We start from the raw sequence: 25,521 nt of genomic DNA, 5'->3' as shown, positions 1-25,521 counted from the left end.
GTGAGAACAGCAGACACCAAGGCTTCCCATTTCCTTATTCTATGCTTCTTGTGAGTGATTTTGCGTGACTTTTAACCACTGCAATTCATATTCTCAAGTGCTCTTTCAGCGGGAACATTCTGTGGTGTCACTGGTTTGGTGAAAACGCTCCTGAATACTTAGTTCATTATCAACACACAAGTCTTGGGTTCTTCTTGGTCTGAAAGAACCAATTTACTTTTCTCCTTTAACAGGCATAGGATAATTATAGGAAGCCGACACATCATACCAAGTGAGTATCACATGCAAAAAACTTCTATTCTACTAACATGCATTACTTAAGCATATCTGTTTCTCACACACACAGAAAACCAAAATCCATCACGCCCAGCCAGGAAAAAAGAAGTGTGTTATTATAATATCTATTTTTGTCACATCTCAGCTCAGGGAAGGGGTTAGTTTTTAAGGACAATGAATTTTAGTTTTCCCATCAAGAAGCCAAACTTTGTATCTGAGTACAAAATTGCAAGATTCAGCTCAAAGCCAGTGAATTCACAGACACTTCAACTTGTTTCAGTCAATTTTAAATACTACTTCTTTTTCCACCATTTTAGGGAAAACAATAAACATTAGCAAACACACACAAACCTGATGACATGATTTATTCAGCTTTTATTTGAGCAGGTTTCTGCATGAGCTTACACAAGGGTAAGGCTCGCACCTTAGTGGCTTAGCGCAAGCCCACGTCGATGTCATCTGCCAATCACCAAATCAGAGAGATCAAACAACACCAACCCACAACTGAAACATCTCGGTATAGGCCAGCAGTTTTGCACAATTCATCTTTGCCTCCACTAGCATTAAAAACAACAAACTGCAGTGTGTGAAGGACCCAGTGAGAATGCAGGGCCTGGATTTATAGGGAGCACTCAGCAGTTAGGATTGGAGCCAAGTGCATTACGCTATATATGAGGGGCAGAGGGTGAGAATTGAAATGAAATGCAATGGAAAGCTAAGTGGGGAAAGCCCTATGTTAGGCCTTCAGCAGGAACTTTGGTGCTCAGAGAATTTCCTAGCCTTCTCTCCATCCGTCGTAGCTTTAAACACGAGCATTGACTGCACAGCCTCAGTCAGGGAGCTAGGGCACTGGCTTCCTTGCCTTTGTGGCAGTAGGTGACTAACACACACACCTGCTTCCTCTGCAGGTGTCACCTCTCCTGGGCAGGGGTGGGCTGTTGGAAGAAGTCAGGCAGACAGCATCTTACCAGGAAACCCAGGTGTCCAGAAACACAATTGAGGAGCTTTGAATTGACCAAATCCTTCACCCTTACAACAAAACTGAATACAAACCGTCTCCAAGCTTTCTGCTAACAAATACTCAGGATACCAGGCTGACAAGTGTAGCTGCCTAATATATTCTTGTGAGCCTATTTGCCTTTCTGCTGCCACACAGAAAATGCACCATGAAGGAGCAGGGCTGCCTGCTTCCCTTGCACTGCTGAAATGTGATTCATGGCACACTCTGGAAAGGGAAGCCCTTTGTAAGGCATGTTCCCAGCAGGCTGTGCACCCCAACATTGCTGGGAGTTGGCCTAGCTTCTGACCTCTTGCCAGCAAAAGAAATGTAGTTTTATTCTATGTGCATATGTGTGCATGCACATATGCATGCTTAGTACATGGGTATTTGGTCTTCTGACATAAAATGTACCCTTCTAATCTGCTTGGGCCAGCAGTGTCCTCCTGCCCCTTCCATTTGCTGTAATTTGCATTGCTCGCAGAAGGCTCCAGAACCCAGCCAACACACATCACAAAACTGGTGAGAAGAACCATTACTCATAAATTTGTGCAATTAATTAAGTTCTTAATTTTAGCCGGGAGGTTATGTCTCAAAATGCTTTCAGACCATCACAAAACAGAACAAGCGGCTGAGAGCAATAAGCACCATCTGAGAATCCTTCCATAGCTCAGGCTGTTTATTTTTCAGTTTCACTCACTATCTTCTAAATGCATGTCTCTCTTTCCTCAATCCCTACTACTGTTTCTTCCTTTGAAGCTGGCTTCCAGGGAAAGCTCTAGAGATCCTGGCCTTCAGAGCAGATTCAAGTCCTAAATCCTCTTCTCCCTGAGGAGAAGAGTATAGAGCAGGCTGAGGTCCTTCTTCCCCACAGCAAAGCTAGATTGCTTTATGATAAGTGTGCTGGTGGTTCTTTCCACACTGGCAATATTGCTTAAGCAGCCTTTTCCTAAAGCATCAAGCTTTAGAGCTGGGAGATCTCACAGCAGCACAGCTACCTAACCCCATCATGATACAGCAAGCACATACCAGGAACTGGGTGCTGGCAGTGGCACTACATAGAATCACAGAGTCATAGAATAGTTGGGGTTGGAAAGGACCTTAAGATCATCCAGTTCCAACCCCCTGCCATGGGCAGGGACATCTCACACTAGACCACATCACCCAAGGCTTCATCCAACCTGGCCTTGAACACTGCCAGGGATGGAGCATTCACCCCTTCTCTGGGCAACCCATTCCAGTGCCTCACCACCCTAACAGTAAAGAACTTCTTCCTTATACCTAACCTGAACTTCCTCTGTCTAAGTTGGAACCCATTACCCCTTGTCCATGGCAGCATGTTTCAACCTCCTGGAGTGAGGGGTCTCCCAGCATGCATGAGTCCAGCCTGTTAGTAACCCCTGCTGCGCCAGCAGTTTTTGAGCAACCACATTGACTCTTGGTGATAAAAACAGAAGCGTCAACAATCTACGTTTTCCCGTCTATGACATTTATACACAGAGGGACCTTTACCCACACAAATGCCCCAAGCTGTATCTATATCAGTTTACTCACATGATCAAGTCTTTGCAGGATCCCTGCCTTAGGGACTACCAAGAGTCCAACAAAAAGGCTCTCACAGCATACATCTGGGATTGAAACACTACTTACTAGAACAAAGTACAAACTGATACTAGTCTAGATGACACAGTTCCAAATAAATGCAAATAAAATATCTTCCTTTACCACACCACCATGTGATTTGCATGTGGCATTCCTTATGGCAGAGGCAACTGTGAGGTATATTGACTAGCTTCCTCTGCCTCAGAATTCCCCCAGCAAAGCTGGCCTGGCTGGCAATGGAGGGTGCTGAAATTCCAGGTTATTAAATCTCATTGAATTCAATGCAACTCAAGAATGTAAGTGAAATTAAGTAAATACCTATGGATTCTAATGAACTAGGATGCTGCACTGTTCTCTATGCTTCTTTGGATGATTTATTTGCCAAAGAAGTATCTGAGAGGGACATAAATTAGAGAAACCTTCTAAAAGCTGTAAGAATACCTTAAATAAACACAAAATTGTTGCACTTACATTAAAACTGACAACTTCAGATCCAGTTTCTTAGGCCATTCCAGAGATCATGCACTCATTTTGACCCTCTTACAAGCATCTAACCGGATAAATTAAAAGGACATTTTCTACTACTTGCCAATACAAGATGCATTTTTGCCGTAGGCCTCAGAGAAAATTGTAGCTTTGCATTCCCACTTTTAGTTAAGTTAATGAGGAGAAGGAAGATAATTTTTGAGGTGGGTTCTTCTTCCTTTCATCTGAAAAGCAGTTACTGAGTTGTTCAAAGCTTGTGTGCATAGCTCTGCGAGATCAGTACCTCTCAGCACCTGACTTTCTAGAGACTAGTACTGCACTGTTGAAAGGAGAGGCGAGTTCTTCCTAAATGTTCCCTGGAAGCAGGTTAGCAAGTTAGCAGACAGCCCTATACCTATAAAAAAGGGATATGGCTTAGCATTAAGCAGAGTTTGTAAATGCTTCTAAGTTATTTGGTTTATTCTCTTCTTGTTCCCCTGCAAATGATGAAACTCCTTAGGCTCGGGCAGCATGGACATTGTCTGCTTGTGCGTCTAACAGTTTGCCTGTTCATTCTTCTCCCCAGACACATGCCAGCATGTTCTCAGTGACTTAATGGCACTGCTACTTTGGGGTAGCCGAAAGGGGAAGCAGACTGCAGCTGCTTCTGAAGAATATAAATACTTTTTACAGTCAGGGGGCTCCAGTGGTCCTACAGGATCAAGGACACCTGGGCTCTGTTCCTGACTCTTCTGCAGACCTGTTGTGTTGTATTGTTTTGCTTTTTTCAGTAGCTCTAAATTAAGACCTTTTCCTGCCAAATTTGTAATCTTAGGTGCAAGGCTTCCATTTGAAAATCTGAGCCACAAAAAGGAATCTGGGGTGCTGGGGCTAGCCTATGAATGCAAGCCCAGGCATTCATTCAATAACAAAATCACACAAAACCCATTGCACTGGTGAACACCATGAACGGCTCACAAGCCAACCCAACTTACACCATTTACCAGTTGGCCATCTGCTCCTTTCAGATATTATTTTATGGCTTTCCTTTGTTTTCACCAAGGCCTAAACAGGAATGAAACCATGAGTCTTGTCGCTAGCCCTTTTAAATAAATAGCTCTGCCATTGCTCTAATAAGTTTGACAAGTTAGTCCCAGGCCCTGGGCAGGAAGCTAATAAACTTCAAGTTGCTTTTCTATTGTTTTCCTAAAACAATTTGACTTCCTTTCTGATAGCCTCAAATTCCTTCAATAAAAATAGAGTAGCTGGGAGCCAAAGGAAGAGCTGAACTGGAGCCAAGTTGTGCTTACAATGCCGCCTGCGTAAGATCACATTTTTATCCTGATCCACGAAGACTCTTTAAAAGAATAGCAGGCAGACAGCTGCCAGTGCATGTCAGGAACAGCTCGGGAGCTAGTCTCCCCCAGCATCAGTCCTCCAAGCTTGAGGGAATCTCCATCCAGAGAGCCAGTGTCAGATGCTGAGCTCCTGGAAGCTTTACCCTGTCCAGAGTGTCCTCCCTCAGACACGGATCTCTTCTGGGAGCCGAACACTGACAGAGAGGTGGGCTCCAGCAAGACCAAGGAGCTGTGCTAAAGCTCAAACTTCAGCCAACTTCACCTGCTACTCCCTCTACCTGTGCAGGCTCAGCAAAAAGAGGTAAAGGTCTGTTCTTTGTTCTCACTTTGGGAAACATAAATGTGTGTATATATATATGTATGAACACATGTATTTTTGTAAAGCAGCAATTAATCTAGCTGGAAGTTTACAAGACATGATGAATGTCTGGTGGCTAGGTAGATGATGACTCCTTGCTTGATAATGACTTGCTGATTCTTTGGACAAATCCTTTATGCTCTTCATGGTTTGGTTCCTTCACCTGTAAAGCAAGGAGGGTGTTTATAGGAGCTGTAATTGCATTACCATTTACAAAGCACTTCTCAACTACTCAGAGATGCTGCAGAGTTGAGAAGTGGAAGCAGTAGCTGTGAGAGTGCCGTGCTTTACTTCCAGCAGCATAAAGCTGACAACTAAGCATTTTCTTTGGGATAGATGGTCATTTCTCCTCAGTGAGATGGAATCCCCTTCCAGTTTTTCTTGCTGAAAACTTTATTGGCAAATGAGGCTGACATGCACTGACATTTCACGCCTTGCTCTTTCTTGTTTCCTCTTTTCTCAACCTGCTGGTTTGGTACCCTGAGATTGGGAGTGGAAAACATCCATTTATAATGGAATTATTTGGGACTGTTCACTAAATAAGGAACTGTGACTATAAAACTGGTCCCCCTCATTCAGGGGCCCATCATCACATGCTACTCCTGTTCCCTTGGGCCCAGCCTGTCCTTGGGAATCTGTCTCCAGAGGTCTAATGTATAGCAATGAACTTCCCTCTCATTCCTGTCTTTCAGTCTTACTCATGCATTGGGATTTTAGATAAATGTTTCACCAGGAAGGTAGTATCCGTTTGTGCTTTAGAGAAGGTACCAGAGGTGCCTACTCAACACAGGACACTATGAAGGATCAGAATAAGTACAGTGCTGCGGTCAGACATCAGAGATTAAATACATGCAAGAAGTTTCTATCTCAACTGTGTTTGAGTGGTGGTTTTTACTGACAATTCCAATGCAGTAAATCTGATAAATTCCCAAAGCACGGAATCCTCAGTAATGGCAGGAAAGTACAAAACATTTTCCCTTCAGACAGCCTCTTGAAGTTCTCAAATCACAGGACAGCATCTACCCACATTAGAAACATCCTTCCAGCAAAGCCAGAGGCTCCAAGAACATCTGATTTATGTGAAGAAGCTCTTTCATATGTGAGTTCTCATCTCTACTACTGCATATTTGCAGACCTTCTCTATGCATTGTGTTGGCTTGCTTTTTTTGTTAGTTTAAATCTCTGACACAGAGTGAATCTTCCGTTAAATATCCATGGGATCAATGCCAAAAAACTCATCACACAAACTGTGTTTGGCATTTACCTGACTTCTGTGTGAAAGGGAGCATCTCTGATAAGGCAATAAGGCAAGTACAGGAAATAAAATTAAAAAGGGACCTCTTGGCTTATCAGATTCAATCCCTTTGAATAACAGGCAAGTACAAAACAAATGGCCTTTTCTAAACTTACTGAGCTCTGGTCTAAATCTCATTAGGTTTCCACTGTCACTTGTGCTACTAGAGTGCTGTTCCAGCACCTCCTTCCCTGCTCTGTTGCTTAGAAACCTCCTGATTTCCAACCTAAATTCATTCATTCAATTTATATCTATTTATTCTTTTCATTGTCCTTTAGCTTATGTAGCTATCCTCACTCCCTAGCACTTTGTTTCCCAACCCCAGTTCCTAAAAGCATTTATAGGCAGCAATTCTCTCCTCTCTTAACCTTTGTTCTACCAGCCTAAGCAACTAAGTTCCCTTATATTATTCACCCTGCAGGCACATCACACCAGTTTAAATTACTTTGGGTAGCTGCACTAGCATGAAGTTCAGGGCAAAATAATTAAGGCAGAAAAGCTCAAACTGGTACTGCATCTATTTTCCAATAAGCTCATGCATCTCTCTGCAGTCATTTCTGTGGCTGATAACTACACACACTCTTGTCCGAGGGACACCCTTTATCCCTCTGATCACCCTGTTGCCTTTCTCTGCACCTGTTCCAGGCTGAATATCTTGAATGTGGGTGAGCAGTGCTGCACACACTATTCTGGCAGGGTTTCACATCCTCTTAGATCACATTCATCTCACTCCCTGCAACTGGAAATACTGCTAAGTCCTCAAAGCTCACTTGCCTTTTTCATCCCCACATAGCATCACTGGTATCTCCTTTGGTGACCTTCACCCAGGGCTCTTCCCTGCCTCAGTCCTGCCAACTAGGAATCCCCAATTACTAAGAGAGATTTCTGATACTCTCTGAGCAGTAAGTTCCCCTAGTGTGTGACTTACTTTGTGTTCTCCCATTTAACCTCACCTCAGTAACCCTAGTTCCACTCTCCCAGTGCTGGAATCCACCTTCTGGCTCTCTTCCCTCAGCAGATTTCATCAGCATTTCTACTTTCAGTGCCAAGGTAATTAACATCAATATTAAAAAGTTCAGTCCTAAGAGCAATTTTTAAGCAGCCTCACAGATCATTTCCCCTCAACCCATTAGGGAGCTGGTGTCTCAGTTCTGTCAGCCTCTTATCTACTTGAGGATTTCTCTAATAATCCCTGTCTTCTTTACCTGAATCTTCTCCCCTACTTTGCCTCTTCTAGGACACCCTATCTATGCCTTACTGAAGCCCAGGTAGATAAGGTCCACTATGTTTCTTTTACCTAGAGGGTCAAGGATCTTAGCCCAAGAAGGCTATTTACCTCTGATCAAAAGACAGTACATGTTGCCTTATTTTCCTCTTACCTCCTGGCTTTATTTATCCTTTCTTTCAAAATCTGCTCCACAGCATCATAAACTGCTGAAATCTGCAAGCTGCACATGGCAAGCTGTCAGCTGTTCTCATTCCCACTGTCTGCGGGAGCATTCACTTGCTCTCCTCACTCAAGTCGTACAAGTTTTGCATAGCAGTCTCTTGGGGAGGGGAGGAAAAATCCTTCATCCCAGTTTACCAGTGGGAAAACAGCTATTTCTCTAGCTGTGGAGCTGGAGAAGCTGCCATGATACCTCTGTTTTCCCTTGAAGGGGGGTGCAGTAGCAAAGAGAAGGGACAGCACATTGAGGGTCTGGCTGAGGTACCCATACAAGATATCTTCTCACCTTTCTGTCTTTTTCCTCTCTGTCTGCTTTCACCCATTTACTTTACCTGCACCAAAATTCAAACAGTTACCATCATCACCAAAAAAGAGATTGAAACAGTTACCTCTCATGCATGACACATATATTGGACAGAAACCTTCTCCCCTCCCTCATTCATTCAACAGAACCAGTTTGTTATCTGCTAGATCCAGAAATTAACAGTTGAGGAGAGTGAGTATGCCACACAGGAACAATACCAGGAGAGGGAACACAAAGGAGTGAGCAGTGAGAATCAGACTTGATTACCCTGAGCATACTGCAAAGTGTCAGCCATGCAGGAAGGGATTATGTTTCAGACAGCTCACTCACAGGACCTGCTTCTCTATAGCACGTGAGAAACACTTGACAAGCCTATCCCTAGCCTATCCCAAAACCATCTGTGAGCTAGATCTGTATCATTAACACCTTTTTTTGGACACTTTATCATGAAGTCCTTGGCAATTTCACTGGTATAAAATCAACAGGGCTTTACAAAATAATGCCTTAAGGAAATTACTCCAGAAAGATAAAAGAGCACAGTGATATTCTCCTTCCCATGAAATTCCATCACAGATAGGCAACTGCTAGGCAGGAGAGGGAGAAACTACTCCAAAAACATTCCTGTCTTCTTTGAAGTCACAGAAGGCCTTTCATTAAAGTTAGAAATTAAGCAAACGACTGTGGGTTTCTCCATACCAGGAGCTCATTAAGCTGCTGTGGGAATTTGCTGTGAACTGTATGTCCTGCACTAACCATCAGCAAGGGTTCAGCCCTCTTGAAAACGAGTTGCAGTCTTAACTACAAAGTGAGAGTGTCCACATAGGACGCACCTCCAGAGGTGGCCTCTGTCCAGCACTGTCTCTGCATAGGCTGCCTTTCAATCTTGAGACTAAAGAGGCTACTAAATTAGTGGGAGAACAGCAATTATATTAGAAGAGCTGCCAGCCCTATCTTTTAGTCTCTGAACTGCTTTTGCTTCATGATCTACACCAGCATAGGGACCTCTGCCTAATTTTGTTCTGGATAGGAGATACCTAGCTCAGGAAGGATTGCTGGAGGGACAACCGCCAAAGGTTGTGCATAGCAAGCCAGTCCTCAGAATAGCAGTCTTCTGCACAGGTCTCATTCTTCTGATACTGGTTCCTTGAGACCAGTCTTTATCAAACTAGAAGGCATCTCTGATTCAGCTTCTTCTCTAGGGCCTGATGTGCAGAAGTCAGAGGCTCAACTTGACACATACATGAAATACAACACCTTCAGACACTTAATGTGCCAAAAGCAATTTTAGAAAGGCCCAGATGCTCATGCACCAGACTGTGCTGGTGTGAGGAGGTGGTGGTGGGTTGGTGTGTCAAAAACACCTCTCTTGACAGGCAGGTTATTCTCCATTTATCAGTAAAACCCTCCTGGGAAGCATCCAGTGCTCTGTGGGACAAGGCTGCAGCTGTGCTCGGCCCCTGACCCAAGCCAGCAGAGCAAGTCCTATGTTATTTGAAGAGGTGGAGGTCTCTGCTCCATATGAGCTCAGCTTTGCCAAACAAAGTGTGAATGAGTCAGAAAAGTGTCCTTCATTGATGCCTTGCATGGAAAAAGTTTCCAGGGTCTGGCTGATGTAACTGTGGGGCAACCCTGTCTCTTTTCATTTAAGGAAGGCTTAGACCATAGCATGTTATCTGGGGGAGGAGGTGCGAGGAACAGTGGTAGCAGCAACTGGAAGGGACAACACAAAGCCGGCAGTGAGTGCATCCTGTCGGCATGGGGAGGGTGGCATGGAGAGAGGCTGGGAATGGAGAGGGTGGTCTTTAAAGAGAAAACAGGAAACTAGGTTTGAAAATAGAAAGATTAAGCTGAAGGGTGTGGGAGAGACAAGAAAATTAGGTGAAGAAGGAAGAGGGGGAAAAGCAGAGAGGCAGTGGGGAAGACAGAAAGTGACACAGAAAGGGGGTGGAGAAAGACAGGGGAAGAGAGAGAGAACCTATTAAAGGAATAAAACCCAGCAACTGAGAAGAACAAGAAGTCCAACTCAACTACAGAAAGGAAAAGTGCTAAAGGAAAGAGAGGAGACAGAAGACAAGATACAAGAAATCAGGTAAGTAACCATGAGGGGGAAATAACAGAACTGTAGAAGCATCGATGGCAGATCAAGCTGTTACGCTCAAGGGGAAAACAGCATGAGGGGAGAGGAGGACTTGATGAGGCAGGAAAAGAAGGATGGCCAAAAATAACTTAAGAAATTAACTTTTTCTTTCAATTTCCCTCCAAAGCATTCCCAATAGTAATGAGATGGGCTGGGGACATTTCAGGAATTAAACTCTTTTTGCCACATGCAGCTACAGAAAATATGAGGAAGCCTCCCTGCACTGAACATGGATACTGATAGATTTCAATGTACAGGAAAGCAGGATAAGATCCCACAGTATAATGTGCAAATTGCAGTTTCTGTCAGATCCCATTTCAGCATGTTGTCAGGCTGCTCAGGAGAGAGTGGTGAAGGGAACCCCTTACCTATGAGAGGCTCTCAGGATATAAACACTTTATCAAGTGTCTGCATAAGTTACCTATATTCCAAAGCGTGCAGGATGGTTTCAGAATATTGCAGTTTCTTTTCCTTGGAAGTATTGTATCCTGGATGGTGTACAACATGGAGCCTGGGAATGTAACTCAAATATAGAGAAGTGGCTTGCTCCTATCTCCCGGTCACCCGTACAGCACGCACCACAGGGGGAATGCCTTTCTTCTCCATCCCAACACCGTCCATGGCAGCCTCAAAGAGATACACAGATCTAAAGGAGCAAACACCCTCTCCCATTAGCAGCTGCTGCTTCTTTTCATTTGCCTCATCACTTTATTTCCCCCTTTTTGCACTTGGAATGATTATTCAATTATATTTTCATAATTTAATACTTCTAGCATTGACACTGCATGTTTCAAAGGACAGCCCAGCTTGAAAACACAGTGCCCCTATACATGCACCTGGAAAGAAGCAATCACAATGAGTGTAGAGGTTGTCTGCTAATTGTCACCTCTGATCTGTGTTAGCTCCTTTGATTTCCTAAAGGGTCATTTTACTGGTCATTTGTCACGTCTAATGAGCTTTGTGTTGCACTAATTTTAATGGCTTTGGTAAACTGAGGCAGTGCTTCTGTCCCTGAAGTACTGTAAAAACAATCAGAGGATCATATATTAAGTATTTTTGGATAAACCTCATCTACAAAAGTCATGGGCTGAATGAGCCTTAATCTTTGAACAATTCCTCCATGCTAATAAACTCATCAAAATACCTTGGTGAAGCAGAATGTGTGAGAGTTTTTCCCTACTGCTGCCTATGTGATCCTCTTTTTAAGGCTAAAGAACTAACACGTGTAATATATGTGTGCTGACATTATGTCTGCATAAATATGCAGATATATGCTATAGCAGCATGTGCAGCTAGGAGTGGGTTAAACTGTTATGCAGAAGCCTCACAGCACTCAGTATTTGCACCAGAAGCCGTAAGAATCTGCATTTGCTGGTCCCTTCAAAATCTACTCTGAGAAGAGCGCAGATTTCTAACTTCCTCCTTTCCTTGGGAGCAGAACAGTAGTCTGGGGAAAATCCCGAGGCTTCAGGATTTAAAATACTCATCAGGTTCCAGTCGCTTGGGAACTATGTTAAGTATTCCTGCTACTATAACTGTTTGGGGTTGTTGGGTTTTTTCCACTCAACAGCATATATTATCATAATATTTTATTATTACGGGCTTTCACATGAAGAATTTCAGGCTTGTCCCAAAAATAGAGAACTTCATACCCCAGCCTCTCTTCTCTTTCTGACCTTCAGGCAGATTTCACACACCCTGCACGTTTGCCCTTGTTTTCTGACTTATCTCGCAGCATTGAAAATAGACGAGAAGGAATGAAGTAATTCAGCACTATGCCGTGTCATTAGGGAGAACATTTCAGAGACTGCTCCACACCTCGGGTGCTGTTGTATGAGGCACAAGGACAGAGGCTTAAATTTAGAAATAGTTCCTGGGAGGCATCAGAGAAACTTCAGTCTTTGGGCTAATAGTTCATAAAGAGCGAGGGGGCAAAATATTAATTTTATTGATAAGCAACAGAGAAACCTCTATGATCAATACTCGAGCATGCCAGCTCTTTCCTGAAACAGAAATATTCAAACCACACAGTAAGTATTGAGCATAGAGATGCAAGCTTCTAAGTCTCTCTAGCATATCTTTAAAGAGGGGCCAGTTGTTTTTAATGTAAGAACTAGGCAGTTTACACTTACATTTCCATCTTTCTTCACTATCTTTGTCATTACGGACATGCCTTGAGAATTTCCGTATGAAACTCCTCTCCCTTAGAAGCAGAGAAGCTTCTAAGATGGCTTGGTCAGGGCACAGTGTCGCTCGGGAAGTGAAGTAATCCAGCAGGGTGACTGCTGCAGAGCTCCAGGGCCTTGGGCTGCATTCAGATGTCTGGTGAAGAAAGGAGAGAACAGTGGGATGGGAGAAAAACTGCCTCCAGTTTACAATGAGATAAAGCTATCCAAGGGGATTGGGGTTAATTCTTGCTTCTTACTCCAGTTTTCTGGATTCATGACAGGGCAAACAACTTAAGCCGTGTTTCCTCACAAATGCCCCCTCAGTGGTATCTCTTGTTCTGGATATCTGACTTCTAGATGTGGTCCAACTGGTGGAAGTGATAAAACTCTCCCACTCCAGCATTAACCAAACAGAGCTCTTCTTTGAACATACATCATACAGTGCTAAGCATACTGGAAAGGAAAACCAACCCAAATTAGCAACATCACAAAACAGCTTCCAAAATTAATGGACTTTTTTTTATCTGAATCTCTCATTGCCCTAGCTCCTTAGTTGTAAAGTTGATCTAATACAATCTCCTCACCTCTGTGTGGTAATGATAATAAGTCAATTAATAATTGTGAAGCAATCAGTTACTGTTGTGATGAAAGCCATAGGAAAACCCATGAGGAAACTAATAATTCTCTCTTTAGAACTGGACTTGAATAATGTACAGTAAATGAGGCACAGGCCACCCACTGAACAATGAGGAGAAAACAAAACATTGAATAGCTGCTGTTCAAGAAAGCCCCAGCCAGGCTGGCACAGAACAAGGCAAGCATCCTGTGCAAAGAATGAGGTGACAATGTGAGGATGTGGTTAAAGACTCACAGATATGAGGTACAGGCACAAAGAGACCGGATTAAGATTACTGAAAACAGTAACTCCACCATTTCCTAACTCTCTGCTTCTGGGTTTTGCAAATTACATATTAGTTGTTTTTAAAAGAGGGGGAAGGGATGTGCATATATATATATATATACACTGAATATATAAAGTAATCCACTCACAGGCTATAGCCAGACTTCACCCTGCTGAGAAATTCAATACTTGAGGCAAGGATGCAGCAATGGAGCTGGAGTGTGAAGAGAATCCTACAGATTTATTGAAAGAAGGAAGAAATTAGATTTGACAAGGTGGTACTAAGTGGGAAGCAGATAGTCACTGAAAATTTCCCCTTTCTAAAGCTGAAAGCAGTAGCAATCTTGGTGCTGTAGAGAGTTAAGTGGTCAAAACTGCCAAAAACCTTAGGCAAAGCTCTGTGGGGGGAGCTTGACTGTAGGAGAGCAATGGGGAAGCGATAGACAGGGAGACACCAGGCAGGGAGGAGGGAAGAAAGGATGTGAAAAGTGAATGAGAGCCCTCTCCCTCTCCAGTCTGTTTTGTTTCAACGCTATAACAAGTTGTATCTCATGCAGTCTACTACCCAGCCTAAATTCACATAGGCAGGTTTTTTCCTGCTATATGGGACCCAACATGATGCCTGCCATCACTGCCACATCTCCTCATCTCAGCCTCCCCAACTGACACAGCAGCGCTTAAGATCAGCTTCTCTCAGCATTGTTGAGAAACAGCTTTACCACAGCAGCCCCCAAGTTTCTCAGGATGTTTCTGTTTTCCAGAGCTCTCTCTGCCCTGTTTGGCTGCCTCCTCTCCTGTGTACAGCACTGCCCAATTTATCATCACCTGCACATTCATATATGATAGCCTCTCCCTGTAAAGATAAAGAAAATGGAAAGAGCACCAAGCTCTGTAATCCTGAACTGGATGCTCTTCATCTGGTTAGTTACAGAGTAATACCCGTTAGCTTCTTTGCAACATTTACATCAGAGAGAGAACTGATGCTTTTTCATAGCAAAAGCACATCTGAGCCTTCGTTTAGCTTATCCCAAGTTCAGTTTTGTCACATTTGTTGAGCTCCCTAAGGACTTAATTTTCTCTAAAACAAAGAGATAGAATCTCAAGAGAATTAAAGAGGGTTCCCTGCATGCTAAGCGTAAGCCTGGATACCACCATCATGTAACTATTTGATGCAGGCTTTCCAAACACAATGGGACAAATTCATTCCTCAGCTTGACTTATCTGAGTTCAAGGTCTTTTCTGTACTTGGTATCCTGCATCTACATCAGGCAGAGCTTGGCCCTAATATTTGGAAATAAGAAAGCACAATATGACCCTGGCCAAGGGCAGGAGCAGAAAAAACATTAGAAATCCTGGATAGACAAGTAATAAAAATTCAGCTAACCAGAGTCTGCAACTTCACCACCACTTCAGGTGAAAATATTCTACATAATATTGTCATCTGTGTGTGGAACACATCCCTGATGTACATGCTTGGAGGTGCTGAGTGATTTCCCTCTGTCTGTGTCTCCATGCGTCAGGGCTGTGTGTGTGTGACAGGTCATTCAACTCCCTTATCTTCTCACCCACTCACTTTTTTGTGAACACTGAGATTTTCCACGTTTGGAGAGGAGGGGGGAAGCACAGCTCATCAGGGAATAACAAGCTGTCTGCAACTGCAAGCAGGGCCAGTGGTCTGGATACCAGTGTGACCTGTTCAGAAATTACAGTGAACTCAGGAGGAGCAGAGAGATGAGAAGCACTTGAAGCCTGTCTCCTAGGACAGGAGCTGTTAACACAGAGCTCTGCCTTCTCCTGCAAGGTTTGAGCACTGGAGACAGTCACTCTCCCTGATACTGGTTCAGCACAAGACTTTGAATCCAAGGAACTAGAACGGAATATGTCAGGTTTGCTTGGTCTTTTTTTGTTAAAGCTGATTTAGTCCAGATCCATGTGCAGATCAGAGTCACTAATTTGGCTAAAGAATTGGCCTATTTCAGGCAGAAACTTAACCACAAGCACATGCATGCGTATATGAAGCCAGAGGGATGGTGCTTGGACAAAATTCCTAACAGGTCATTACTTGCCTGTTGTATACACATATAAAGGAGCCAATTCAGGCTGAGGTGGGCTTCAGCATTGATCTATGTCACAAAGCTATGATGAAAAGCCTCTGAAATTCAAAGCATTGTGCCCACGCTGGACAGTGCATTTCTAAGTTCATTCATCTTTTAATGTTGTAATCCACATGCCCCTAGAATGTGCTTCCTGATCAGGTCCTGGCAACAAAGGAGCACTGTATACCTATGTTGAAGTCTGCTCCTTCCTTTTGGGCACTGACTATGGCTGCAGGTTTTGCCAGCAATAACAAGATGTTTGTCCTTAGAAAAGCACAAAAAAAAAACCAAATAAGAGAACCTCTGGTTCTTCCAGGTGAACCTGTTGTAGAAGTCTAGCAAAATTAGAGGGATTTTGTTCAGGTTACCAAGACAGTGTTATCCTGGGGCACAGGAGAGAAGGGCTGCAGTCTGTAGAAACAAATGTTCTTGTGCTGTAAACCAGTGCTGTGTCACTATCACCAAGTCTAAGAGACAGTACTGCATACAGAAAGGACATCAGTTTGCAAGTTGCAACCCCTGAGCTCTGTTCCCAGAGTGCCACAAACGCAGTGACCTTGAACACTTTGACCCTTGAACACCCACAAAGGGGTTTGCCCTTCCTGTACCCTAGAGATCACAGTCTGCAAGATAAAGATGACAGCATCTACTGCTAACAGGGGGCTGGAGATCCTTAAGTGAAGGTAGAGCTGTGTAACAAAGCAGCATTAACTAACCTCCAGCACAGAGCTGAAAGCATCCTTCCTAATCACGTACAGATGTGAGCAGTCAGTTTTGCAGTGTAGGGACCACTTGGGTCTGGCTGCAGCCTGACAGCTGTCAGCACAGGGGGAAAGACCAAAGCTCACATACCCTCCAATGCAGCTATCTGTTGTGCCACACACTGGCCTGGACCTGGCTGTCCAGCCATGTAACAACCCCATGTGTTACATGAGGTAACACAGCTGGAGGAAGGCAGGCCACAAGCAATTCTGGATGCTCCGCTACACAGGGCTGCCAATTCTCATGTGCCCTGTACCTAAAGGAGATGGCTACCTCCTCATTTGGTAGCTCAGAGATGATGGACTTGTTGCATGTTTTCCACACACAGCCCAGTGTCTGGTGTGTAAGCCTCTTCAAAACATCTTGGGCCCCAAACTTCTAGTTCACTGGGACACCTGATTAACTATCAGATACAAACTCCTGTACCCAATTGAGAAAAACACACATATCAACTGGGCAAAAATAACATTACTTTATCTTCGGTTTTTTGGAATGGGCACTTCTACTGCACAGAGGAGCCTTCCTCAGGGACCCTCTCCACGTGCCCCTGGGACCTGCCAAGAGGTCAGCACAGCGAGGGAGAGCAGAACCAGTGTCATAATCAAGCTCTCCACTTTATTTTAGAAACATCCTGCAGAGACTGCGACCTCCTGTCACCTTCCTTGTGGGAAAAGTTAGCATGAAGTGTCAAGCTCAGCTATTTATATCACTGCTGATAGTCTTGCCTGTCTTCTGGAAAGGGGAAAGATTTCTTCCTAAGAATCCCTGGGGAAATAGACTCATCTAAAGAAGATGATCACACAGGAATAGCCCTCCTGGCTCTCTGGAGTGAACCTCCTCGATGGTTGTCAACACGCCAGTGAGTCCCACCATAGTGAGCACACCTGCCGAAGCAAACAGCAGCGATGCAACATGCTCACATGTCCTTCAGAGCATGTGGCATCACCAAGAGGATAGGAAAAGCAGCTCCAAGAGCAGCAGATGCTTCCCCTCCCACAGAAAAAGGTAGTGCAAAAAGGGACAGGCGGAGAGCAGCCCGTGGCTGGCACACCAGCGGGTGCCGACCCCACTGGGGTATTTTTATCATGGAATTTGGCAGTCACAAGGCAGTCTGGAGCTAAGCGGACCGCACGCCTGGCCTGTGGTGTGATGCTCTGGTTTCCACAGCTTCAGTAGCGTTCCAGGTGATGATTAAGCCAGGACAGCCATGTCGATGGATTAGTGCCAGGCTACACTGGGCTTTGTCACATACACGTTTCCCAGTGCCAAGATCCCATGATTGTGCACACCCAGCAGAAAGCTGTCAAGCCACAAGCACGGCCAGGCAGTGGCACAGCCCACAACTCTGCATGAATATGCATGACTCTGGTGTCAAGACAGTGCTGAGACCCCACAAATATACCCAGAGGTGTTTTTTGCCAAGTCACACCAGAGTGAGACAAGATTTGTCCAACTGAGTCCAAAGAAGGAACATAAAAGGTCAGAGATGTGCACACACTGAGAGGTCAAAGCATGTGAGGACAACAGGAGTCTGGGAATGAGGAAAGGGAACTATGTGGAAAATTCCCAAGACTAGTAAAGCCATGAGGAGAAAGGCTAGGTCAAAGGCAGGAAAAGCTGTCAGGAGATGACAACAATCTTTCTTTGCTTGCTGGCAGCAGAGAGATGCTCTCTTCTGTTGCTCTAGAAGGCCCTTGATTTGGCATTGCAAGAAGAGATCGCTAATAACTAAATACGTGTCCCACAGAAAACACTGCTTTAGGAGGGAAAGTCCTTCTTCTGGTTTCCAAAACCTGCTCTCCTGTGGCCACCTACCCCCTTGTGGCAGCCTCCTCTGCTCTCTATCAAGCTGTTGCAGGATGATCAGGAGGCATCTTTGGGCAGCCCCTCCTTTAAACAGCTTGTGCAGGGCAACAGCCAGCAGCAAAGGGCAGAGGAAATGGCCCTTTTATCTGGCCGTGTGTGGCTGCCAGCCTTGGATCCTTTTGATTACATCCCCTTGGAAAACACTGTGTATGTTTGAGGCAGGTGATTTACCATGATTCTCAGATCCATTAACATTCTTTATTTCCAGACTCCTCTTGCATTTACATTTTCTTTACCTTGTGTTCCATACACACTGATTTTTACAATTTGCAAGTGCCTTGGTTTAGTAGCCTTCCCTAGGGAAAAAAAGCCATAGCAAAGCCTCAAACTACCTGACCATGGTAGAACTAATGGAAAGAGGTCCTCAGTTTGTGACTGCACATACCCATGCACTGTGTTTTAAGCCCAGCCACACAGCCTATCTCTCACTGCCCTCCCTCTATCCCCCGGCTCCCGGAGGGATGGGGAGAAGAATCAAAAGAATGTAACTCCCACAGGTTGAAATAAGAACAGTCCAATAACTAAGGTATAACACAAACCACTGCTGCTACCACCAATAATAATAATGATAAAGGAAATAACAAGGGAAGAGAATACAACCGCTCACCACCCACTGACCAATACCCAGAACAAGCAGTGACCTAACCCTTCTGGGTAACTGCTGTCAGTTTACATCCTGGGCATGACATGCTGTGGTATGCAATACTTCTTTGGCTTGTTTGGGCCAGGTGTCCTGTCTCTGCTTCTTCCCAGCTTCCACTCCCCCCTGGCAGAGCATGAGACTCAGAAAGTCCTTGGTCAGAGTAAACATTACTGAGTAGCAACTAAAAACATTGGTGTTATCAGTGCTGTTCCCAGGCTGAAAATCAAAACCACAGCACTGCACCAGCTACTAAGGAAGAGAAAAATGACTGCTACTGCTGAACCCAGGACACCATGGCAGGAAGGAAAACTCAGCCTGGGCACAGCCAGGGAGAACTGTGTTCATTTTTACCCTAACAAGCGAGGTGAATCAAGAAAAGGCAGCCATCAGCTAACAACAGCAGGAGCAACAGGGGCAAATAACATAAACTCACCTGGGAAAATGAAGACACTCACCACTGGTCATGCTGTACTGGAAGGAATATTCCACTCATACAGCTGTGCTACGGCATATCGATGTTGGACACATCTGTACATCGAACTGTAGGTGGATGGTGCATTGTCTGCACTCTGGGTCTGAGGAAAAAATACAAAAAACCAAACAAAAAAAAACTTATTTCAGTGCAACAGCCTGTAAATATTCCCCATGACTGATCTATCTGCTTGCATTGAACCACCTGGTTCTCACAGGATGAAGCCATATGCCAATTTCTCCAGAATGCAGTAACTGCACTAAAGCCATTTCAGAAGGTAAGACAGCCACACACACTTGCCGGTGCTGACAAGAGGAGTCAGAAAAGATTAGCTGATTTTCTGTGTTACTGCTCATGTAGTTCTGGGCTAGCAGCACAATGAAAGCTTCTGCATATGCCAAGCAGCCACCAGGATGTACACCAGCACAACTGCAGTATGTCTGCTGAAGAAGGAGAGAGACAGAGCACATCCTTTGCTCCCTCATACACCCCTTCTCACCCCTCACACGGCTTCTGACAGGCAATAGTGCAGCACGTGGTCACCTCCCTGTCTCCTCACCTGAGCAATCCTCACCTTTCCTCACCTCAGCAGCACCAGGAGTTTTAGGATTCAACATCTGACCTTCTGCCATGCACCCTTGCAGATGGACACCACACAGAAACAATAGGTGGCATAAATCATTTTGTGTGCTGCTACATTGAATTGCATCACTTACATGAGCAGAGGGGATATTGTTCCCACAACAAGGGTATCTCTCTGTTCTCCAGCTTTTGCTCACAGCAAATCTACACAACATTGCTGCAGTAAATTTTTAGCTTTTAACAGTGTCTACTCTCCACAGACACTCTTTGCACAGTAAAACTAATTGGCTCTTAAAGACAACACAAGGGGCAATACAGAAGGAGAGTTAGCAGCTTGGTCCCTACAGCTTTGGGATTTACAGAGTCCAGTGTTTTTATTACTTCATTATGGTGATTATTAAGTTTCTCATTTACTTATTAAAATTATATTTTCTAAAAGAGTGACTGTGGGAGAATATTATCTGTGAGGTAATACTGCATACTTTATAGCACCTTACCCTTAACTCATGCACAAAGGAGAGCTTTGCAGTGCCCTGGGAAGGTAAGCATGGTGAGTATAACTGGATCAGATGATTGCTCAAGCACTCCCACAGAGCTCCACAAAAAAAGGATTAAACTCATCATTCTCTTTTTATCCATGATGTTAAGTGACTTGGCCAGAAACAGTCTGTCAGAGACAGAAACAAGATTGAAACGGGCTCTCCTACATCTTCCTTTTTCAACCTTACTATCAGCCCACCAAACCTTTCCTCTTATCAGACCACCTACCACAGCACTTCCCAGGAGCTGCTGGTCCTTGGGAGGCACTTCAAAAGAGGCTTTTTTCTCTGCCTTTGTAATTTGAACTGTGAATTTCATCTCGGAGCTTAAGAGGAGGGAGCGAGATGCACCGCTTAGATTGTGCAGCAGTTCCTTCTCAGAGAGGTGTGACAGGGAGGCAGCAGGTTAGGTTTACAGGGCTGGGACAGCTCTCCAATGTCTTTACACTGCCCTAAACATTGGCAATTTGTAAATGAAACACTTGCAGCTGGTGACACTGCAAAAGCTATGGCAAAGGTGAGCAACAGAAAGGTTTTCTCTGCATTTCTTTCAGTGGTGGCACTGAGCCCAGAGCTGCAGGCACTGTATGTCCCAGGTGTCAGTGCAGGTGTCACACAAAGGAAACATACAAAAGTGCCAAGACACTGCTCAGACCAAGCTGCAGACTCCAGTCTTCTCTCCCAGGGGATCAGCCTATTAAGAAATCCCGAGAGCAGTTTGCAGACAGATGATTTAACTACAGAGTCCACAGGGGATGCAATAGGCAGACCACAGTGAAAGCACTTTCTGAACCAAGAATAAATCTGGCTCATCCTCAAAGTTTTGGCAGCCCATTTAACAGATTGTAGTTGTGCTATGTAAAAAAGATCACTCTTTGTTTCAGTAGCTGAATTCAAATAACAAAAAAAAACCCAACCCAATGCATTGTTTTCAGTGGAGGCGAAACAAAGTTTCCAGCAAACCACACCTTATTCATTTCATGTCAAATGCAAACATTTCCTTTGACAGAAAATGAATAATTCCACTCCACACATTCCCAGCTGAGCATTTCCTAACCATCCTTAGAACCAGTCTTCTCTTTTCTCCCACAGAGGCTGTGTCCGATTCTCCCTTCAAGATCTCTCGCCCCTCCTGGTGAGCAGAAATGGGGGACTGGAGTTTCCTGGGAGAGTTCCTGGAGGAGGTTCACAAACACTCCACGGTGGTAGGGAAGGTCTGGCTGACTGTGCTCTTCATCTTCCGGATGCTGGTGCTGGGCACAGCAGCGGAGTCCTCCTGGGGGGATGAGCAGTCTGACTTCATGTGCGACACCCAGCAGCCTGGCTGCGAGAACGTCTGCTACGACAAGGCTTTCCCCATCTCCCATGTCAGGTTTTGGGTCCTCCAGATCATCTTTGTCTCCACCCCATCTCTGGTGTACATGGGCCACGCAATGCACACAGTGCGCATGGAGGAGAAGAGGAAGATGAAGGAGGCAGAACTAGAGGCCCGTGAGATGAAGAACAACAGTGACACGTACTACCAGCAGAAGTCTGCTGCGGTGGAGAAGGCTGAACTGTCTTGCTGGGATGAATCAGGAGGTAAAATCATACTCAGGGGCAGTCTGCTGAACACGTACGTCTACAGCATTTTGATTCGCACAGCCATGGAAGTGGCCTTCATTGTGGGACAGTACATCTTGTACGGCATCTTCCTGGAGACCCTGTATATCTGCCAGCGGGCACCTTGCCCCCACCCCGTCAACTGCTACGTTTCCCGCCCCACAGAGAAGAACGTGTTCATTGTCTTTATGCTGGCTGTGGCAGTGCTCTCCCTGTTCCTCAGTCTGGCCGAGCTGTACCACTTGGGCTGGAAGAAAGCCAAAGAGAGGTGCTCCCGATCCTACAAGCCCAGCCCCAGCACAGCCCCTGGCAGACTGGAGTCTGCCCCGCAAGCAGAGAGGGCCCAGATGTACACTCCTCCACCAGATTTTAACCAGTGCTTGTCGAGTCCCAATGGGAAGTTCATCAGCCCCTTCAACAACAAGATGGCCTCGCAGCAGAACACCGCCAACTTTGCCACCGAGAGGGTCCAGGGCCAAGATGATGCTGCTGGTGAAGGGCCCTTCATTAAGTCCAGCTACTCGGAGAGCCCAGAGGTGGCCAACGAGTGTGCAGCACCCGCCTTCCCTGAGAACTACTTCAATGAGAAACGCCGGTTCAGCAAGGCCAGCCGTGCCAGCAGCAAGGCAAGGTCGGATGACTTGTCTGTGTGACCTGGCTCCAGGCGGGATGAGAAGAAGGAGCAGTCTCAGCACTTAGCAGACCTTCTGCAAAGTGGACTCCAGACTTTTGCCACTAACCTCGCTCTGTTTTAACACCCTCTTGCTCCTTTCCAGTGAACATCATTGTTGTATCGCAGACAGCTCCTGTCACAGCTTAAGGCAGGGACAGCCACTGGGAGACACCCACTGAAGAGAGGCACCGACCTCAAGATGTAAAGCTCTAAGCTGTATTTTCATCATGGGATGCACAAGGATCTGAAACTCATCATCCTCAGCCTAGCAGAGCACAGGCCAGTAGGCTCCTCAGGCTGACCAGCAGGTATCTGCTGTGACACTGTATTCAACAGAGTGAACCTCAACCCCCTTACATCTTTTGTGTCTATTCAACATTTGCCACATCAGCTTGGCAGTTACACAGAGCTGAAGCTTCCCTCACCTGCAGGAAGCAGAAACACACTGGCCTTCTGAAAGACTTTCTCATCTACTTTGTTCTCAGCCTTTCTAACCCTCCCTTTCTCCTCCTGAGCCCAGATATTTTATAACAGTTTACCTATACAATAAAGCCTACTTGAATTTTTTGACATTGTGTATATAACAATTCCCAATAAATATGGATGTCCATGGGCCCCCCGCACAGCTGCCTCGTGTCTAACATTGGAATCCCTTCTTCATTCCTAAGTCAGCACAGCAGACTGGCCCCAGGGATATCACTTAGATGACTGGTTGATGAAGACCAGGGAATTTTCCCAAGACACTTACGCCATCAATTCTAAGCAAGACATCCATTAACAGAAATAGAAAGTCTCCTGTGAGAACAGATATCTCACTAGTAAAAAAGAGCAATTATCATGTGGAGACAAAGAGGGTTTTTCCCTTTTAAAACTCATCTTTCAAGCAACTTGAATGCTGCTGAAAGGGTGCTGCCAGCTGCCAACTTGAGAGAAAAACATCCTCTGATTATCTGCAGAACAGGTACAGCCTGTGTCTGCTCCTCACTAACTTACCAACACACTTCAGCATCTTTTGCCAGAAGCAAGAGTCCTCTCCAGGTCCTGCACATCTTGGCTGCTCTCTCAAGCCTGCCAGCCAGTGCAAGCCAAGACATTTGTCCTTGCAGCAAGACCCTGTTCTGCCATCAAGTCACCTTCATCTCCACTCCATCCTGTAGTGTATATCATACAAGAAACCACCCATGGATCAGCTTTTCCCATCTCTGTAACTACTCAGAGCAGCCACTGGGGCCCAGCACTGCACAGTGGGTCTGGTGGATGAGATCTGTAGGCAGCTCCCACTCCAGATACCCCAGTGCAGAACTGACATCCCTTTTAAAGAGATTTGCTAAACAGAGCTAAGCTGCTCCCTGTTGTTTACCCTGCACTGCCCTTTCAGACATGAGACACAGCTTCCCAACACTGGACTATGAGTGAATGGCCAGGACCAGGTTATGAGGGGACTGAGCCATTCCCTTTCTTAAGGCCACTGAAAGGGATTGTGAATCCTTGCTCCTGATACATAATTAGCTTTGGTACAGTTCCCTGTACATATACATAACACATTCACACACAGAGGGGGGAAACTATTTCTTTTGTTTGTAAGGTGTTTCATATATGTGTATTTTTTAGTTCTGGAAAGACCTGTGTGCTCTCCTTAACATGAGACTTTAGTCAATCATGCCTAAGTTTCTCCTAATAAAGTTCTAACTCCATCTCTCCTTGCTGAAGTTCCTCCTCTCACGTGGCTGAGAACGAGCTGCTAGCATCGACCAGGCTGCCCGCCAGCCTCTGCTGCTCAGAGATCACAGAAATCCCCATCACTGGAGTGGCAGGGATGAGAGGAACGCTCAGCCAGGGGGATAAATAACAAACATGGGGAAATGATTGATTGACTGGCTAACAGAAACCCCCTCCAGCTCCTCTGCCTGCCTCTGTATTACCAAGGAAGAGTTGCCCAGATTGCAGAGCTTCCATCCTCTTGCAATGGAAACACTCCCTTCTTGCATTCCCTAGCACACCTCTGCACCCAGACTGGCCACTTGCAGCGTGAGGCCAACACAGCAGGGAAAGGGTAGCAAAACCCTGAGCATCTGATTGTTTGTCCATTCAGCAACAGAACCCCAAAAGACTTTTTAAAAGGTCTTAAAGAGACATTGAGAATCCACTGCTACACATCCCTGCAGAGAGCTCCTGTGGGTACTCAGCTCTCTTAAAATGTAGCTGCCCAGACCAAAGAAAATCCTTTCTTCCTCCAGCTGATGTCCCCTTCTCTGAACTTAATCCCCTGCTCTCACTTTCCAACTTTCACAGGCTCCCTCCTTCTGATCCTGGTTTCCGTGTCCATTCAAAGGAAGTGCCTTTCCTTCTTTTCTCCACAGTCTCCCATCCCACGGGACTCTGTAGGCTGGGAAGCTGGAGACCAGTAAAGTACTGGGTCCCAACAAGGACCCTGAGAGGGGCATAAGGAATGAAACTGGAATTCAGTGAGGGCACCTTCAACTGTGTTAGAAACTGCAGAAAACCTTTAAGATTAAAGGAGCCTTGGTTTGTGGATTTTCAGACCAGAAAGGAGGATGCCACCTGAGCACACACAGCCACACAATGCAGAAAGGAGGCAGGATTTGTCCTGCAGGCCTGGGCTTTTAATTGGCATGTGCACAGCCCTGAACATGCCTGCGGCTTAGGGTGCCATTTCCTGGGAGAAATAAGCAGTGAGTCAGGATCACTCTCCTTGGAAAGCTTGTCTATTGAATATTACTGTTTCAAAGGGCCACTCAAGCACTAACCCAGGTATTGCTTAATAAACTGCTCTTGGTTTATAAAAAGCAATAGCCCAACATTTAAAAACTCCAAGCTACAGTCTCTGCTGGAGAGCAAAGTATAACCAAAAAAATGAGGATAAGGAACTCCTCTGCCATTCTGGACCTTTAAAATCCAAGTGGGTTCACAGGTGGTGTTCTGGTGATCTTTTGAGACCACAGGAATACAACCACCCCA

At 45.2% G+C, this 25,521-nt stretch overlaps 1 protein-coding gene across 3 annotated transcripts; it reads left to right on the top strand.

Annotated features, from left to right (window-relative positions):
• Positions 1-4,702: 4,702 nt before the first annotated feature.
• GJA5 (gap junction protein alpha 5) lies at positions 4,703-24,236 on the top strand. 3 transcript variants are annotated; one of them, XM_031045019.2, is made up of 2 exons: positions 4,703-4,999; positions 21,360-24,236. In XM_031045019.2, the coding sequence occupies exon 2, from the start codon at positions 21,413-21,415 to the stop codon at positions 22,520-22,522; it is 1,110 nt and encodes a 369-aa protein (XP_030900879.2). In that variant the 5' UTR covers positions 4,703-4,999; positions 21,360-21,412; the 3' UTR covers positions 22,523-24,236. The 3 variants fall into 3 exon arrangements, with proteins under 3 accessions (XP_030900879.2, XP_030900880.2, XP_005144539.2); XM_031045020.2 differs by having other exon boundaries at positions 4,703-5,005; XM_005144482.3 differs by lacking the exon at positions 4,703-4,999 and adding an exon at positions 9,821-10,190.
• The last annotated feature ends 1,285 nt before the right edge of the window (positions 24,237-25,521 follow it).

This window comes from Melopsittacus undulatus, chromosome 2 (genome assembly GCF_012275295.1).
Source record: "Melopsittacus undulatus isolate bMelUnd1 chromosome 2, bMelUnd1.mat.Z, whole genome shotgun sequence".
In the NCBI taxonomy this organism is placed as follows: domain Eukaryota; kingdom Metazoa; phylum Chordata; class Aves; order Psittaciformes; family Psittaculidae; genus Melopsittacus; species Melopsittacus undulatus.
The sequence above is the reverse complement of the archived record's forward strand: the minus strand, read 5'-3'. Positions and strand labels throughout refer to the sequence as shown.